The sequence below is a fragment of the Muscardinus avellanarius genome (assembly GCF_963383645.1).
Source record: "Muscardinus avellanarius genome assembly, chromosome: 15".
Lineage (NCBI taxonomy): Eukaryota > Metazoa > Chordata > Mammalia > Rodentia > Gliridae > Muscardinus > Muscardinus avellanarius.
In genome coordinates this window covers 20,572,997-20,592,007 of record NC_137801.1, presented here as the reverse complement: position 1 = coordinate 20,592,007, position 19,011 = coordinate 20,572,997, and the positions used below count along the sequence as shown (strand labels likewise).

At 43.4% G+C, this 19,011-nt stretch overlaps 1 protein-coding gene across 1 annotated transcript in view; it reads left to right on the top strand.

The window, feature by feature from the left end:
- Window positions 1-276: 276 nt before the first annotated feature.
- Window positions 277-19,011, top strand: part of HADHA (hydroxyacyl-CoA dehydrogenase trifunctional multienzyme complex subunit alpha) — a gene marked incomplete at both ends in the record, with an annotated part of 42,842 nt that continues 24,107 nt past the window's right edge. The window contains 7 exons of the mRNA XM_080711176.1: window positions 277-343; window positions 10,732-10,773; window positions 10,868-10,938; window positions 13,524-13,657; window positions 16,863-17,001; window positions 17,507-17,626; window positions 18,728-18,830. Of these exons, the coding sequence (XP_080567302.1) occupies window positions 277-343; window positions 10,732-10,773; window positions 10,868-10,938; window positions 13,524-13,657; window positions 16,863-17,001; window positions 17,507-17,626; window positions 18,728-18,830 (676 nt within the window). The remainder of the gene's footprint in view (window positions 344-10,731; window positions 10,774-10,867; window positions 10,939-13,523; window positions 13,658-16,862; window positions 17,002-17,506; window positions 17,627-18,727; window positions 18,831-19,011) is intronic.

Genomic DNA, 19,011 nt, shown 5'->3' with positions numbered 1-19,011 from the left:
CGGGCTGCCCGCGGACCGCCTGACCGAAAACGCCGGCGCTCCGCCCCCTCCGCGCCCGCGCGCCCTTGCTCGCCACGAGGACGGAGGAGGCCCCCGCGCTGCCCCGCGTCGCCGGGAGCGAAGGGCAAGGGCAAGGGCTTGGCGACCTCTCGGCGGCTGCGTTTTAGTCAGGCAGTACGTTAGGCACCTAGCTGGCCAAGCTGCGGGGGGGAAAAAGTCCTCCGCTCAGCCGCCCGGGCTGGGAGCGCTCTCCACTTTCGTCCTCTCCTGCTCAAGATGGTGGCCTCCCGCGCAATTGGCAGCCTCAGCCGCTACACTGCCTTGAGGACCCTCCGCTCCCGAGGTGAGACCTGGCACAGGGCGCCCGGAGCCTCGGGCAGAACAGCGGGAACGGGGGTGGCCCGGAGCAGCGTCTGTCCTTTGCTGTCGCCTGCCCACTCCCGCCCCGGGACCCCTCGGGCGGGGAATACTGGCCCGGAACCGCGCTTCCTGTGTCCTTGAGAAGGGACTGTCACTCTTACAGCTCCGAGTCCGGCGGCGACTTCGGTCTCCACCACCCCTAGCGCTCTGGAGTCCCCTCCCAGCCGGGCACTCTCCGCGCGTCTAGCGCGCTGCACTCCCGGGCTCACGCCCCTCTAATTTCCTTTAATGACGGCCTTGGGCCCGACACCGCTAGGTCCGGAGGACCAGGACCCAGTCCGTCGCATCTTTAAGGCCCACAGCACCTTGCTCGCCGCAGGAGCTATCTTATACGCTTCTCAGATGGAATTAACCAGCCTTGGAAATGACTGCCACTCCCAGCACTTTCCCCTCAATGCCATTTTAGCACTTCATTACCGAGCTCAACGGTTGGAGTTCAGCTAGTATCTTTGTGAACGTATAGTATGGTGAAATGGGAAGTTATGCAGCTTGAAGAGATGTTTTAAAAATACGCAAGTGTCTGTATCCTAAGGAAAAAATGTCACATCATTTTAGGAACTTTATCCCATTTCGTTTCTGCCGATTCCCAGCCAGCATGTCCTTTTCAGACTGGCAGTGAACGAGTTAAAGAGGGTGATTGGAGGAAACCTAGCATTTTTCTTTCATCACAAATCTGTAAGGTCAAGCGTGACCTTTTATTGCATGTTGTTCTTAATGCCAGTTACTTAATTAGAAACTTTTATTTCAAACTGTAAAACTGTACTATGAATTCTCGCTCCTTCCTCTGCCGGAACCAGTATAGTAGTGTTTTTTTCCTTCTTTCTTTCATTTGAGTCTTCCTGTAGTGCAAGGGAATGATGGAATGCTTGAATCTTTTTCTGCTTGCTTGCTTGCTATTTTTGTGGTACTGGGGCATTGTACCTCTGAGCTACATACCCAGCCCTATTTTTTAGTCTTTTTATTTTTTTTGAAACAGTGTCTCACTGAGTTGCCAAAGGCCTAGCTAAGTAGCTGAGGCCATCTGAGAACCAAGATCCTCAGGTCTCAGCCTCCCTAATGCTGGGATTTGGGATTACACGTGTGGGCCACCACTCCGGGCTCCTTCTGCTTTCTTTTTTAAACCACTGTTTTTAGTCTCCATGGGACACTTTTGTGTACCAATCATAGTATCACCGCATTATGAAAAGTTGAAATGCTGTAAAGACTGAGGAAAGGAATTAAGAAAAGGGAATTATTTATTGTCTTACTAGTTATATACCTCTCTGTTAGCATTTGGTCATATTTCCTTGCAGTTTATATTTTTCTTTATTTTCCACATTTGTTGCTTACCACTTTTGATAATCTCACACACACACACACACACACACACACACACACACACACTTAATTTGCCCCTGCATTGACTGTAGTGTATCTCTTATGAATTGGCACTGGTAGTCACGTCATGTGGTGTCTGATAACTAGCTATGTGACTTTGGGCAAATACCTTAACCTAAGTGGGCTTTATTTTCTCATCTGTAAAATGAATGATTGAGACTATCATTTTTCTTTGTATGAGAAGTAACATGCAGAGTAATTAAAAACATTATAAACATGGAGTCTGACTTCTGGGTGTGAATCTATTGCCTTCTGGTGACCTTAGGCAATTAGCTCTATATCTATGTTCTCGTTTCATAAGACGGAGAATACAACCACTTTTTGAGGCCTAAAGAAATAATGCTAAGTATAAAGCAGTTTATCATAGAATAAGTGCTCAGTAAATTTTAGCTATTATTAACTATTTTCAGCCCTGAAAAACTATGATCCTGTACATCTGAGAATTTTTAAAGTAATTTATCTATTTTACATGTGTAATGAAAAAAACAGCCTTGAATAGAAATAAATACACACATGTAGTGGGGCATGGCGGCACATGCTTATAATTCTAGTACGTTGGGAGGCTTAGACAGGCGGATCACAGGTTCACAGCCAGACTCACCAGCAACTTAGGCCCTCCACAACTTAGTAAGACCCTGTTTCCAAATAAAAAAATAAGGTTAGCGTTACAGCTCAGAGGTAGAAAGCCCCTGGGTTCAATCCCTAGTACCATATACACACACACACAAAAAAAAGAGAAATATATGCACGTGTAAATATATTTTTTGCATTGTTTTTCACCAATAAGAAAATATAGCTCACTATAGTTAACTGTCTCTTTTAATAGCAATTTGTAAATTTGAAAAAATAATCTAGTAAGTAAAGTTAAAATTACCTTTACACCTGGATTACCATGTATACCCAGCAGAATGATTCTTTGCCCTGAAAGTTTGCCAAGGCATTGCCAAACAATGAATGAGACTGACTTACCGGAAAGTGACTAAATTCTCTCGAACCTGACTTGTAATTCCTGAAGTTTTAGAGCATTCTTGCCCTACACATGCTGTCATTCTTAATACAGCCATCAAAGAAAAATCACATCTTGACCATAATATCTGTTGAATTCTCAGTCCTCCTATATCTAAACTCCTAAATATGTCAGTGGTAAAAATGAGTTCACAGGAAATGAATTCGAGGCCAAAAGCCTTGGTAGACAATGCAGCCTTTTTTAAATTTGACTCTCATTTCCCATCCCTTCTCCCAGAGTCCAATTTTGAGAAAAGCTATTGATTGTAACCAAAGTGACATTTTCAAATCTGAAATTTGTGTCAGCACAGTCCAACTCCACTGATTATACCCTTCTGTGATCTTTAGGCATTTTGAGTCGCATACAAAGATGATTAAAAGTAGGCCAAAGGTGTCTTTTTTGTTGGCTCAGTAGATGTAGGCTAAAGTTCATCCAGCTACTAGTGGGTGAGCTTTGCTGGTAGGTATTGGGTAAGGCCAGATTCCAAAAGCAAAGTTACCTTGTACTTCGACTTGATTTAGTTGACCGTGGTTTGGAACTCTTTTCTAAATATGTTTGTGCATTTACTGATTTTCTCTTTGCCTTTTGCCTCCATCGATTTAAAAGAGGTTTTGTGACTGTGTGTGTAGAGGGGGATGGTGTTTATAGCTAAGGTAAGTTAGTGGGCAAGGATTAAAATGCCTTTAGACCAATGAGCACCTACCTGTTGGCCCAGATATTTTATCTTTATCATTGCAATCTCAAAGCCAGGCATGGTGGTGCACACTTGTAATCCCAGCTCTTGGGAGGCTGAGAAAGGAGGATTGCACAGGTTCAAAGCCAGCCTCAGCTACTGAGTGAGGCTCTCAGCAACTTAGTGAGACCCTGTTTCCAAATAAAGTGAAAAATAGGTCTGGGAGTGTAGCCCAGAGGTAGAAAATCCCCTGGGTTCCACCCTCGGTACCACGGGGGGGGGGGGGATTGCAATCTCAGTGCATGCTCACTCTGACTTTTCTCCTCCTCCTCCTCCTCCTCCTCCTCCTCCTCCTCCTCCTCCTCCTCCTCCTCCTCCTCCTCCTCCCTCCTCTTCTTCTTTCTCTTTCTCTTCTTCCTTCTTATTTATGTATTTGTGTTTCTTAGTTTTTGTCTGTCTTTCCACATCATCCTTTCCAACAGTATTCCAAGTCAGGCTGTTTTCACTCTCATATACTTACTTATTTATTTATTTATTTATTTATTTATTGTACTGGGGATTGAACCCAGGAGCATTCTGCCTCCAAGATACACTCCCATCCCTATTTTTAATTCTTTATTTTGAAACAGGGTCTCACTGAGTAGCTGAGACTGGCTGGAAACCTGGGAGCCTCCTGTCTCAGCCTCCTGAGTACTGGGATTAGATGATAAGCGTGTGTCACCACACTGGGCCCTTTGTTCTGTTTAGAAAAACGCATCCTCTGCTTCCCTTCCCACTAGGATTCTCTTTTACAGGCAAACCCCTTTGATACCAGGTCTATTTTTACCTCTTTATCTCCACTAAGAACCATTTCTTAGATATTATAGCTGAAGTCCTAGAATATCCACCAAGACAGTTACTTCTTACATTTTTTGTTCACCCCAAGTATCTAGATGTATCCAAGTTCCTAGTACAGTGCACAGCACATGTGGAGCCAAAATAAATTTTTTTGTTGGATGGTGACTAGGAAGTGATATTGGAAAAAATCATAACTTAGTTGGCAAAACACCTGCTACAGATGCAGCAGGAGAGGACAGAAATGTAAAAAATAAAGATCAAAAGGCAAGCCGTGGAGGAAAAGATCATTGTAGTTGGAATCTGAAGGTGAGGTTTTGTGGGAAATGTTGGAGCCATGATGCACATACAAGAAGGAAGAGTGATAAATACAGATGGCACGGATTTAACTGGTGGGGAAGCGAGTCGGAAGTACATCATTAGAGAAACGGGCCCTGGGGATTGAAGTGATCATGGGTGGCTCACTTGTACAGCTCAGATGTACAGTGTATACTTGTACAGCTCACATGTACAGCTCACATGTACAGTGTATGCTTGGATAGCTCACATGTACAGCTCAGATGTACAGTGTATGCTTGTACAGCTCACATGTACAGCTCAGATATACAGTGTATGCTTGTACAGCTCACATGTACAGCTCAGATGTACAGTGTATGCTTGTACAGCTCACATGTACAGCTCAGATGTACAGTGTATGCTTGTACAGCTCACATGTACAGCTCAGATGTACAGCGTATGCTTGGATAGCTCACATGTACAGCTCAGATGTACAGCGTATACTTGTACAGCTCACATGTACAGCTCAGATATACAGTGTATGCTTGTACAGCTCACATGTACAGCTCAGATGTACAGTGTATGCTTGTACAGCTCACATGTACAGCTCAGATGTACAGTGTATGCTTGTACAGCTCACATGTACAGCTCAGATGTACAGTGTATGCTTGTACAGCTCACATGTACAGCTCAGATATACAGTGTATGCTTGTACAGCTCACATGTACAGCTCAGATGTACAGTGTATGCTTGTACAGCTCAGATGTACAGTGTATGCTTGTACAGCTCACATGTACAGCTCAGATGTACAGTGTATGCTTGGATAGCTCACATGTACAGTGTATGCTTGTGTAGCTCACTTGTACAGCTCAGATGTACAGCGTATGCTTGGATAGCTCACATGTACAGCTCAGATGTACAGCGTATGCTTGGATAGCTCACATGTACAGCTCAGATGTACAGCGTATGCTTGGATAGCTCACATGTACAGCTCAGATGTACAGTGTATGCTTGTACAGCTCACATGTACAGCTCAGATGTACAGTGTATGCTTGTACAGCTCACATGTACAGCTCAGATGTACAGTGTATGCTTGGATAGCTCACATGTACAGCTCAGATGTACAGTGTATGCTTGTACAGCTCACTTGTACAGCTCAGATGTACAGTGTATGCTTGTACAGCTCACATGTACAGCTCAGATGTACAGTGTATACTTGGATAGCTCACATGTACAGCTCAGATGTACAGTGTATGCTTGTACAGCTCACATGTACAGCTCAGATGTACAGTGTATGCTTGGATAGCTCACATGTACAGCTCAGATGTACAGTGTATGCTTGTACAGCTCACATGTACAGCTCAGATGTACAGTGTATGCTTGTACAGCTCACATGTACAGCTCAGATGTACAGCGTATGCTTGGATAGCTCACATGTACAGCTCAGATGTACAGCGTATACTTGTACAGCTCACATGTACAGCTCAGATATACAGTGTATGCTTGTACAGCTCACATGTACAGCTCAGATGTACAGTGTATGCTTGTACAGCTCACATGTACAGCTCAGATGTACAGTGTATGCTTGTACAGCTCACATGTACAGCTCAGATGTACAGTGTATGCTTGTACAGCTCACATGTACAGCTCAGATATACAGTGTATGCTTGTACAGCTCACATGTACAGCTCAGATGTACAGTGTATGCTTGTACAGCTCACATGTACAGCTCAGATGTACAGTGTATGCTTGTACAGCTCACATGTACAGCTCAGATGTACAGTGTATGCTTGGATAGCTCACATGTACAGTGTATGCTTGTGTAGCTCACTTGTACAGCTCAGATGTACAGCGTATGCTTGGATAGCTCACATGTACAGCTCAGATGTACAGCGTATGCTTGGATAGCTCACATGTACAGCTCAGATGTACAGCGTATGCTTGGATAGCTCACATGTACAGCTCAGATGTACAGTGTATGCTTGTACAGCTCACATGTACAGCTCAGATGTACAGTGTATGCTTGTACAGCTCACATGTACAGCTCAGATGTACAGTGTATGCTTGGATAGCTCACATGTACAGCTCAGATGTACAGTGTATGCTTGTACAGCTCACTTGTACAGCTCAGATGTACAGTGTATGCTTGTACAGCTCACATGTACAGCTCAGATGTACAGTGTATGCTTGGATAGCTCACATGTACAGCTCAGATGTACAGTGTATGCTTGTACAGCTCACATGTACAGCTCAGATGTACAGTGTATGCTTGTACAGCTCACATGTACAGCTCAGATGTACAGTGTATGCTTGTACAGCTCACATGTACAGCTCAGATGTACAGTGTATGCTTGTACAGCTCACATGTACAGCTCAGAGGTACAGTGTATGCTTGGATAGCTCACATGTACAGCTCAGATGTATAGTGTATGCTTGGATAGCTCACATGTACAGCTCAGATGTACAGCGTATACTTGTGTAGCTCACTTGTACAGCTCAGATGTACAGTGTATGCTTGGATAGCTCACATGTACAGCTCAGATGTACAGCGTATGCTTGGATAGCTCACATGTACAGCTCAGATGTACAGCGTATGCTTGGATAGCTCACATGTACAGCTCAGATGTACAGTGTATGCTTGTACAGCTCACATGTACAGCTCAGATGTACAGTGTATGCTTGTACAGCTCACATGTACAGCTCAGATGTACAGTGTATGCTTGGATAGCTCACATGTACAGCTCAGATGTACAGTGTATGCTTGTACAGCTCACATGTACAGCTCAGATGTACAGTGTATGCTTGGATAGCTCACATGTACAGCTCAGATGTACAGTATATGCTTGTGTAGCTCACTTGTACAGCTCAGATGTACAGCTCAGATGTACAGTGTATGCTTGGACAGCTCACATGTACAGCTCAGATGTACAGTGTATGCTTGTGTAGCTCACTTGTACAGCTCAGATGTACAGTGTATGCTTGTACAGCTCACATGTACAGCTCAGATGTACAGTGCCCCTGGGTTCAGTATCTAGTACAAAAAATGAATAAATAATTTCTCTTGAGCAAGTGAAGGAAAGGAATTTGGAGAGTGGGAGAATAGGCACAGAGAAAGAGAAGTAGTCACAAGCTACAGGAAAGGAACAGTTCCTGAGAGGTTGCTGGGGACCTGAAGCTTCTTTTCCTTTCTCTTAACAGTACTCCTAAAGAAGGCGCTCTCTACTAAATTGTGTTTGTATGTTCCAGAATCATATATCCACTGATGTAGTCCAAATGCTGTATACTTCAACGAAAATTGAAAATAAAAGGGTTTTGGCTCTAAGAACTAGGGATTAAATAGCGTAGTTGGGGAAAGCTAGTGTTATTAGAAGGAGCCGCTAGATATTAGAATATTATGTTTGATATTACATTAAGACTTATACCCTTTCATTTATTTTATTTTGATTTTTGATACTGGGGTTGAACCCAGGGGCATTCTACCTCCAAGCTACACCCCCAGCCTTATTTTTTATTCTTTATTTTGCTTTTTTGTTTGTTTGTTTTTTCCAGTACTAGAGATTGAACCTAGGGGCATTCTACCTCTGAGCTATACTCCCAGCCCTATTTTTTATTCTTTATTTTGAAACAGGGTCTCACTATGTTGCAGAGGGCCTTACTAAGTAGCTGAGGCTGTCTGTGGACTGGGATCCTCCTATTTTAGCCTCCCAAGTACTGGGATTACAAGAGTGCACCACCATACCTGGCTTCTATTCTTTATTTTGAAACAAGGTCTCACTAAGTTGCAGAGGGCCTCACTGAGTAGCTGAGGCTGGCCACCAGCCTGCGATCCTCCTGTCTTAACCTCACAAGTACAAACGTGTGCCATCATGCCTGGCTGTTTTTACTTTTAGAACCAAGGAAAGAGAAATCATTTTCCCAAGTTAATGGAACATGATTTGAAAGATATGGGCAGAGAAAAGAAGACAGACATTCAAGAGATGCATAGGAGAAATGGTTTAAGGTGAACCATGAACGAAAGACCAGGAAATAAGCAGGCTTTTTATTCTCATGAAACTTGTAATTAAGAGATGTTGACCCTGGCCTTCCTCCAGAACAACGTGGTTACTGCCTCCACCAAGGTGTTTGGATAAGAGCAGGGTAGACGTGAGCCTTTAATAGTTAAAAAAAAAAAAAAAGCCGGGCGTGGTTGCGCACGCTTGTAATCCCCGCGTTTGGGAGGCAGAGAGAGGAGGATCGCGCAGGTTCGAAGCCAGCCGCATGCGCTGGCTTAGGAGACCCTGTTTCCAAATAAAAATGTACAAAATAGGTCTGGGAGAGTAGCCCGGAGGTAGAAGGGCTTCCAGAAACCCCAGTACCACCAAAAAAAAAAAAAAAAAAAAAAAAGCAGCCGGGTGTGGTGGTGCACACTTATAATCTCAGTGCTTGAGAGGCTGAGACAGGAGGAGCGCACAGGTTCGAAGCCAGCCTCAGCTACTTAGTGAGCTTCTCAGCAACTTAGTGAGACCCTGTTTCCAAAAAAATATATGTGTGTGTGTGTGTGTGTGTGTGTGTGTGTGTGTGTGTGTATAATAGGGGTAGAATGCCTCTGGGTTCCACCCCCAGTACCACCAAAAAAAAAAAAAAAAAAGTAGCATTACAAACACATTTAGGTTTATTTATTTATTTATTTATTGTGGGTCTGGGGTGGAACTCAGGAGCATTTGACCTCTGAGCTACATCTCCTGCCCTATTTTTTATTATTTATTTTGAAACAGAGTCTCACTAAGTTGCGGAGGGCAGCTAGGCGTGGTGGCCCTATTTCCAAATAAAGTATAAAATAGGTCTGGGAGTATAGCCCAGAGGTAGAAAAGCCCCTGGGTTCCATCCCTAGTACCACACACACAAAAAAACCTGTATACATGCATACATGTCCAGTGTCACTTATGAAACAGTCTGGGTATCAGAGGCCAATAAAACATGCTCAGTGTAATGTCTTGACTTTGTCCTGCAGAGTTTCAGGTTACAAATGGTAGTTTACAATCAAGATGTCTGTAATCATGTCCAGAGCTTTATATCGTCATGTTGGAGAAGCTAAACCAGTGAAGGGATGAGGAAAAAGAGGAGAGTGGCTGGTTTTTGTTTTCTAAAAATAGAAATATTCTTGGTGGCATGTAGCATGGATGTTTTCAGTTAGAAATACTTAAAATAGCAAATTATGACTTAGAATGTTTAATTTATAGTAGCCACTGTTGCTCTCAATTTTACTTTTGATAATATTAGAAAGTTCATCTCTTCCAGAAAAATGTAAGATGCGGCTGGAAACCCGCAGGGATTTATTTGGAATAAATACGGATCTGACAGTAAGGATTGCTTAGTAGTTTAATTACTGCTTAATGTATTTGTTTCTTATTACTGCTGTAATAAAGTACCACAAATTTAGTGTCTGCAGCAGTGCCGATGTTCATCTTCAGAGGTCAGAAGTGCAAAATGAGTGTTAGTAGGCTACAAGCGAAGGTGCCCACAGGCCTCGGTCCGTTCTGGACGCTGGTGCCTTCCCTCTTTTAGCTTCAGAGGCTGCCGGCTGCCTGGATTCTTTCTCAGCATCTTGGGGCCAAGTCATCCTCGGAGCCATCGCTCTGGTTCTCTTTCTTCTCTGTGATTACCCTAAACCCACTTGGATAATCTGATATTCTCCCTATATAGGTCAGCTGACTAGCAACCTTAATCTGTTTGCAACTTCAATCCCCTTTTGCCATGTAACCTAACATATTTATAAGATCTGGGGATGTATCTGCTTTGGAGGATTCATTCATCTACTTTATTTTATTTTAATTTTTTTTGGTACTGGGAATGAAACCACAGGGCATTCTACTTCCAAGCGACACCCCATTCCTATTTTTTATTCTTTGTTTTGAAGCAGGGTTTCACTGAGTTGCAAAGGGCCTCACTAAGTAGCTGAGGCTGGCCGCGAACCGCGATCCTCCTGACTCAGCCTCCCGAATGCTGGGATTACAAGCGTGCGCCACCACGCCCGGCTTAGAACACATTTTCTGATTTGGAGGTGGTGGTTGTTATTGTTGTAAATTCCAGCTTTGCTGTATCTAACAGGTGCTACAGAAAATCTGTTTTGCAAAAGAATTAATTTTGAAATACCCTTTCTTTACAGGTTATATTTGCCGCAGCTTCACAGGGTCTTCTGCTTCGCTGGGTAAGTCTAATTTCTTGATGACTTACTTACATTGTTTTTTTAGATTTAGTTTGCAATAAACATGTTTACAAATAAATTTTCCTTTTCTTTTTAGCCAGAAACCATATTAACTATGGAATCAAAGGGAACGTGGCAGTTATTCGAATTAATTCACCCAATTCAAAGGTAACTCATTTAACTTTCTGCAGTTCATTTCTACTGATTACATTCATGAATCCAGTCCTGAAGAGGGAAGAAAACTAGCAATCTGGCAATAATCCTATCACATGAGTTTGCAGGGGTTTTTTTGTTTTGGTGGTACTGGGGTTCCTGGAAACCCTTCTACCTCCAGATTATACTCCCAGACCTATTTTTATATTATATATATTTTTATTTGGAAACAGGGTCTCTTTTTTTTTTTTTTTTTTTGAAGATTTAAAGAAGTTTATTAGAAAGATACAGAGGATAGGTACAGCTCCATACCAGACTGGCATGCAGGGGTGACTTGAATGAATACACCCGGAAACAGGGTCTCTTAAGACTTCGAACCAGCGTGATCCTCCTGTCTCCGCTTCCCAAGCGAGGGGACCACATGCGCCACCACGCCCGGCGAGTTTACAGTTTAATAATTAAATTAAAGCTTGACAAACTGCCTAATGAAAGTAGTCTTCTGAAGCTGAGTCTTCTTGAGCCAGGTGTGACGGCACACACCTATAATCTCAGCACTTGGGAGGCTAAGCCAGGAAGGTCAGCCTCAGCAACTTGGCGAGACCTTGTTTCAAAATAAAAACAAAATAGCCGGGCGTGGTGGCGCACGCTTGTAATCCCCGCGCTTGGGAGGCAGAGACAGGAGGATCGCGCAGGTTCGAAGCCAGCCGCGCGCGCTGGCTTAGGAGACCCTGTTTCCAAAATGAAAATGTAAAAATAGGTCTGGGAGTGTAGCCCAGAGGTAGAAGGGCTTCCAGGAACCCCAGTACCACAAAAAAAAAATAAATAAAATAAAAAATAAAAAAATAAAAACAAAATAGGGTTGAGGCGTAGCCCAGAGGTAGAATGCCCCTGGGTTCAATCCCCAGTACCACCCAAAAAATAAATAAATAAAAAAGGAAGGAAGAAAATAATTCCTTCTTATGTTATTGTCAAGGGTTAATAAGACTAGCCTCTGTTGCAGTGTAGACTGAGGAGGTCCGACTTAGTAAATAAGAAAGTACAAGCTTTGTTTATAAAAATTGAAGCTTCCTTGCCCACATTAAACAGGAGGGGGGAGAGTCAGTACTGGGGATTGAACTCTGAGCTATACCCTCAGCCCTTCGTATTTTTTATTTTGAAATAGGGTCTTGGTAAGTTACTCAGGCTCTTCTCAAACTTGTGATTCTCCCAGCTCTGCTTCCCCTAAAACCGGGATGATAGATGTGTCCATATCTAGCTTTTATTTTATTTTTAAATTTTTTTTTTGTAGTAGTACTAGGGATTGAACCCAGGGGCATTCTGCCTCCGAGCTACACCCCCAGCCCTATTGTTTTCTTCTTTATTTTGAAACAGTGTCTCAGTACGTTGTGGAGGGCCTCACTAAGTAGATGGGGCTGGCCACAAACCTGTGACCCTCCTGCCTCAGCCTCCCAGGTACTGGGATTACAAGCGTGTGCCACCACGCCTGGCTTATTTTTTTATTTTGAAACAGGATCTCACTAAGTGGCTGAGGGTATCTCCTGTCTCATCCTCCCAAGTACTGGAATCATAAGTGTACACCACTGCGCCTAGCTTAAACAGGAGATCGTTAAATCGACTTTCACTTATTCTTAGTAGGTTGGGCCCTTGGCTCTGAAGCTTCCCGAGGGATCTGAGTGACTCCATGCAATTCACATTAAAGATCAAGTTCTACGCAAAAGTGGAGCTTGTTTTGTTTTCGGCAGCCTCAGCAAAGCAGGCGGCATTGTTCCACCCTTTGCCAAGAAGAGCTTTACCGCAGGAGCCCGTGCTCTTCTCCTATCTCAAGTCAGTGTAAAGGCAAAAGCCTGTAACCAGCCAGGTGTTGTGGTGCACATCTGTAATCCCAGTGCTTGGGAGGCTGAGACAGGAAGGGCACAGGTTTGAGGCCAGCCTCAGCAATGTAGACCCTGTTTCAAAATAAAAAATAAAGGGCTGGGGGTATAGCTCAGAGGTAGAATGCCCCTTAGTTCAATCCCCAGTATGGGAAAAAAACAAAATCCTGTAACCAGAGACCTAGATGAAATGGGAGGCCCTCGACGGAAGCATTTGACAGCTGTCACAAGTTAATAACAACAGCCTTTGCCTCTCACGGGAGTTAAAACTTAACACTCACCAGTGAGTCGAGCTTAAGATAGTTTTCCAGAATTTTCCCAAATTGAGTATTTTTCTGAACATAATCATTCATACTCCAAACGCAAAACCACATTTAATCCAGCTTCAATAATTAACACTTATTAAGAGAGTATTATATGTCTAATTTTAATTTCTTCTTTCCTTAACATACAGATTTGTCCTTGCAGATAAATGCTTGTCGACTTATTTTACAGGATTCAAACTCTTAGGAATATGAACTTGCTCCCCCTCTAGTAGGCGGTTATTAAAGGCAGGAGTGCCGGTAGCCGGCCCAACACGCCTGAACGCGAACCTTGGGGTTGTTAGTTTCTGCTTCACTTTCTTCCTTTTAACAGTCTGCTTAATAAACACTTCCCATAATCAAAATAACATAGTATGCACCTGGTCCTTCAAATGTAAACCTGGATTTATCTCTTTCCCCTTGACAGGTAAATACACTGAATAAAGAGGTACAGTCAGAATTCATAGAAGTAATGAATGAGATCTGGGGTAATGACCAGATCAGAAGTGCTGTCCTCATCTCATCCAAGCCCGGCTGCTTTGTTGCAGGTGCTGATATCAAGTAAGTTATGGGAGCCTTGAACTTACCTTTTCCCTTGGCCAGTAATACATCTCTAAGGCCTAATAATTCCTCTCATTAAAAGAAGGTAGAAGTAAATTTTCTAAAGCAATTTTTAAGTATATCTTCATAAATATAATAAAGTGACAAATAGCCGGGTGTGGAGGCGCACGCTTGTAATCCCTGCGCTTGGGAGGCTGAGACAGGAGGATCGCACAGGTTCGAAGCTAGCCTGAGTTGGCTTAAGAGACCCTGTTTCCAAATAAAATATAAAATAGGTCTGGGAGTGTAGCCCGGAGGTAGAAAGCCCCTGGGTTCCATCCCCAGTACCACCAAAATAAATAAGTAAGTAAATAAAGCTGATAAATAGAGGGACTTGTTGCTTAAATTATTTTGTTATTCATTTATTTATTTATTTTTTGGTGGTACTGGGGGTGGAACCCAGAGGCTTTCTACCTCTGGGCTATACTCCCAGACCTTTTGTATATTTTATTTGGAAACAGGGTCTCACTAAGTTGCTGAGAGCCTCACTAAGTAGCTGAGGCTCTCTGCTACTTAGTGAGACCCTGTTTCAAAGTAAAGAATTAAAAAATAGGAGCTGGGTGTGGGCACACGCTTGTGCCATCACGCTTGTAATCCCAGCATTCAGGAGGCGGAGACTGGAGGATCCTGGTTCGCAGACAGCCTCAGCTACTTAGCGACGCCCTTCTCAATTCAGTGAGACCTGTTTCAAAAATAAAAAGACTAAAAACTAGGGCTGGGGGTTTAGCTCGGAAGTACAGTGCCCCTGGGTTCCATCCCTAGTACTGGAAAAAAAAAAATTGGGCTGACTGGGGGTGTAGCTCAGAGGTAGCATGCCCCTGGGTTCAATCTCCAGCACTACGCACACACACACACAAAATAGGGGATTGGAGCGTAACTTGGATGGGAGATAGAATGTCTCAGGGTTCAATCCCCATTATCAAAAATAGATAAATAAGTAAATAAATAAATAAATAAATATAAAAAGGATGGGAGCTGGGTGTGGTGGCCCATGCTTGTAATCCCAGTACATGGGAGGCTGAGACAGGAGGATTGCACATTCAAGGCCAGCCTCAGCTACTTAGCAAGGCTCTCTACAATTTAGTGAGAACTTGTTTCAAAATAAAGAATAAAAAATAGGGCTGGGGAGATAGCTCAGAGGTAGAAAGCCCCTGGGTTCCACCCCCAGTACTACAAAACAAAACAAAAATCAGAGGTAGAATACCCCTGGTTCACTCTCCAGTATAACACCCACATGCACGCGCGTGTGAACACACACACATGTATTATTCTTTGTATTTTAGATAGTGGTAGTAAGGATTATAGATTAGTAATTTAAATTTAAGTTGTCTGTGGAATTTTGGGATTTTTTTTTTTTTTTTTTTTGCTTGTTTATTTTTGAGGACTGGGGATTGAACTCAGGGATGCTCTATCTCTGAATTAAACCCCCAGCCCTATTTTTTTTTTTTTTTTTTTTTTTTGTAATTTGAAACAGGATCTCGCAAAGTTGCTGCGGGTCTTGCTAAATTCCCGAGGCTGGCCTTGAACCCGCGACCCTACAGTCTTAGCCTTTCAAGTACTGGGATTCCAGGCCTATGCCAACATGCCCAGCCATATTTGTGTATTTTTAAGCCTTGCTCCACAATATGTACCCATTTTTATATATAATAATTAGAATTTATAAATGTTCGGAAAAATTAAATTACATGGCAGCTTTTTCTGGTAGGTCATTTATTTGAGCCTAGTGAGACGCTGACAGATGTGGCAGGAGCTGCACATACCCATAGCGACGGATGAGCATTTTCTGTAAGGCCAGCCGAGAAACTCTTATTGTAAAAAATGACAGAAAATACCAGTCCCGAGTCAAAAGTACAAAATCCAGATCTTCATAGTGTTCAGAAGCTGGGTGCAGCGGCGTGTGACTGATCCCAATACTTGGGAGGCTGAGACAGGAGGATCCCAGTTTAGAGGCCAGCCTTGGCAATATAGTGAGTCTCAGTTTCAAAATAAAAAAATAATCTTGTTACAGTAATTTAAGAAAAATAAATTTGTTTTGTCTTAATAAAATTAATTAATTTTAAAAAATAAAAAGGGGTGTGGGGCAAAGCTCAGTGGTAGAAAACCTGTGGGTTCAATCCCTAGTACTACCACTGCCAAAAAAAGAAAAGTTTAGAAACAAAGTAGCAAATTTAACTCAAGGTGAAGTGGGTGGAATAAATACAGCTTTATTTATTGTAGCAGACCTTTTTTTTTTTTTTTTGGTGGCACAGAGATGGAACCCAGGGGCATTCTACCTCTGAGCTATACCCCCAGCCCTATTTTTATTCTTTTATTTATTTATTTTTATTCTTTTATTTTGAAACAGGGTCTCACTGAGTTGCAGAGGGCCTCACAAAGTAGCTGAGGCTGGCCTCCAACTGCAGTCCTCCTGTCCCAGCCTCCCAGTCCTTGGATTCCCAGCATGGCCACCGCGCCGGCTCAGCAGACCTCCTTAAAAGCCTCAGGCCCTGCACATCCTGGGAGCTCGTCGTCATTGTGGTGCTATCTTTTTTTTTGGTGGTGGTACTAGAGGTCCCAGAGGCTTTCTACCTCCGGGCTATACTCCCAGACCCATTTTATATTTTATTTGGAAACAGGGTCTCACTTAAGTTACTGAGAGCCTCACTAAGTAGCTGAGGCTGGCTTCGAACCCATGCAATCCTCCTGTCTCAGCCTCCCAAGCACGGGGATTACAAGCATGGCGCTATCATTTTGATTGCTGTTTAATCTGATAGCAAAAATCCTTACCAGGGTGTGTTCTTATAAACAAAACTGCGATCTAATCATTGCTATAGGAGTGAAAATAATTTGTGTACTGCTTTTTGTTTTCTTTTTTTATTTTTTTTGGTGGTACTGGGGTTCCTGGGAGCCCTTCTACCTCCGGGCTACACTCCCAGACCTATTTTATTTTTGGAAACAGGGTCTCTTACGCCAGCGCGGCTGGCTTCAAACCTGCGCGATCCTCCTGTCTCCGCCTCCCAAGCGCGGGGATCACAAGCGTGCGCCACCATGCCCGGCTGTTTTCTATTCGAAGACTCATTGTTAATACTGATATATGCTGGGCTAAGTATATAGTAGGTGAAGTCTTGGATGAGGCAAGCTAGAGTTTCCTGTTTCCTTTTCTCTGTTCACTTTCTGATTACTACAGCATGTTAGCTGCTTGTAAATCCGCTCAAGAAGCAACGACTATATCACAGGACGGACAGAGATTGTTTGAGAAGCTCGAGAAGTCCCCCAAGCCCGTCGTGGCTGCCATCAGCGGGTCCTGCCTGGGAGGAGGGCTTGAGGTAGGATGTCTCCCAGAGCCGTCCACACACCGTCCAGCTCGTGGTGGGCTCCTCCCGCTGTAATCCTTTAGGCTGCTGTTTGGCCTGGAAAATATTTTCAGAGGATTATCAGCTTTCTTTTTGGTTATCAAACTTCTGGATAGATCTTAATCCTTAATTGTTTGGCACAGGGCAAGTCAGCCATGGTGTGACGCACATTACGATGTGGAGTGCATCTCCGAGGTCCTGCTCGGTTCTAAACACCTGGTCTCAATTTGCAGGGCAAAGATTCACAAGTCTGATCCGTGTTCTCGTTCTTAAATCGTACTCTACATTTAAGTTTCTAGCGAATAAGTAAAGACGGTAAATAAGATGGAAGATCGTAGAGAGGCTTTTACTAGACTGGAACGTGTTGAAAAAGAAGGAAGGGAAAAGAAAACAACACTGAGCATGTATCGTGCGCGAGGCCCTCGTTTGCACGCTTCGTGTATTAATGAAGGACACATTCCCTTTGGTTTGTTTGAAGCTTGCCATCGCGTGCCAATACAGGATAGCAACAAAAGACAGGAAAACAGTCTTGGGTGTTCCTGAAGTCTTGCTGGGGATTTTGCCAGGAGCAGGAGGCACCCAAAGGCTGCCCAAAATGGTGAGTTTAAGACCCCGCCCCTCCCACCCCACCGCCTCTCTGTGAACTTAGAGTGTTGATACGTAAGAGTCTCTTTATATCTGTTTCCTGTCGTACAAAACACAATATAGGCGCACACTGGAGAATTTAGAAACCAAATAACATAGGAGTTGGTAGGAGCAATGACGGGTTTTTATTCCTGGCATTTCCTTGCTTTTTTATTTTGTGGTCCTGGGGATGGAGCCCAGGGGCACTCTACCTCCGAGCTATACCGCCAGCTCTATTTTTTATTCTTTATTTTGAAACAGGGTCTCACTGAGTTGTGGAGGACCTCACTAAGTTGGCCATGAACCTGTGGTCCTCCTCTCTCAGCCTTCCAAGGACTGAGATTACAAGTGTGAACCACCACACCCGGCTTTATTTTATTCTTTATTTTTTATTTTTATTTTTTTTGTGGGTCTGGGGAAATGGAACCCGGGGCATTCGACCTCCGAGCTACACCCCCTGTCCTATTTTTTATCCTTTATTATTTTTGAAACCGGGTTTCAGTGAGTTGCAGAGAGCCTCACTGTCCGCGAACACCATCCTCCGGTCTCAGCTTCAAGCATGGGCCACCACACCCGGCTTACTCTTTATTTTGAAACAGGGTCTCACTAAGTTGCAGGGGGCCTCACTGAGTAGCGGAGGCTGGCTGTGAACCTGTGATCCTCCTGTCTCAGCCCTGAGTTCTAATTCTGTTAATCCTAAAATTCTTTCTAAAGACTGTCAGAATGTTCAGGTTTCTCAGTCTCGGCTATAATTCCAATATAAGAACTTTAAATATGATATAAATTATAGAAAAGACACTATCTGAGGAAACACGAGATTAATTCTTCACCTTATCAATTCCGTAAGACAGAAATCTTACATATTGAATTAAAAGAAAAGATAGAGACATTTTTTGCTTCAGCTAGAAGTGTCTAATCCTCAAACCTAAATGTGTATTAGTATGCAAAGTTTCACTTACTGATAAGTGCCATTCAAATCTGGTTTGACATTTTGCACCGTCATACCTGCTCATCTGATGACTGTGTACCTTGTCACCCTCCTTTCCCCACACTCCGACCCCTGCTCGCGTGTTAGGTGGGCGTGCCTGCTGCTTTTGACATGATGCTGACCGGTAGAAACATTCGTGCAGACAGAGCAAAGAAAATGGGACTGGTCGACCAATTGGTGGAGCCCCTAGGTAAGTGCTAGCATGTCCCCAAGCAACCCCTGGAAACGTACTTGCTTTCGGGAAGAGTTTATGTTTTCAGTATCATTCAGAGAGAAACTGAAACTACTAAGAAATGAGTCATGATTTTGAGGAGTGTGATCTTCTAAAATAACTAATACTAAATATTTTCAACATATTATCCTGCTTCCAG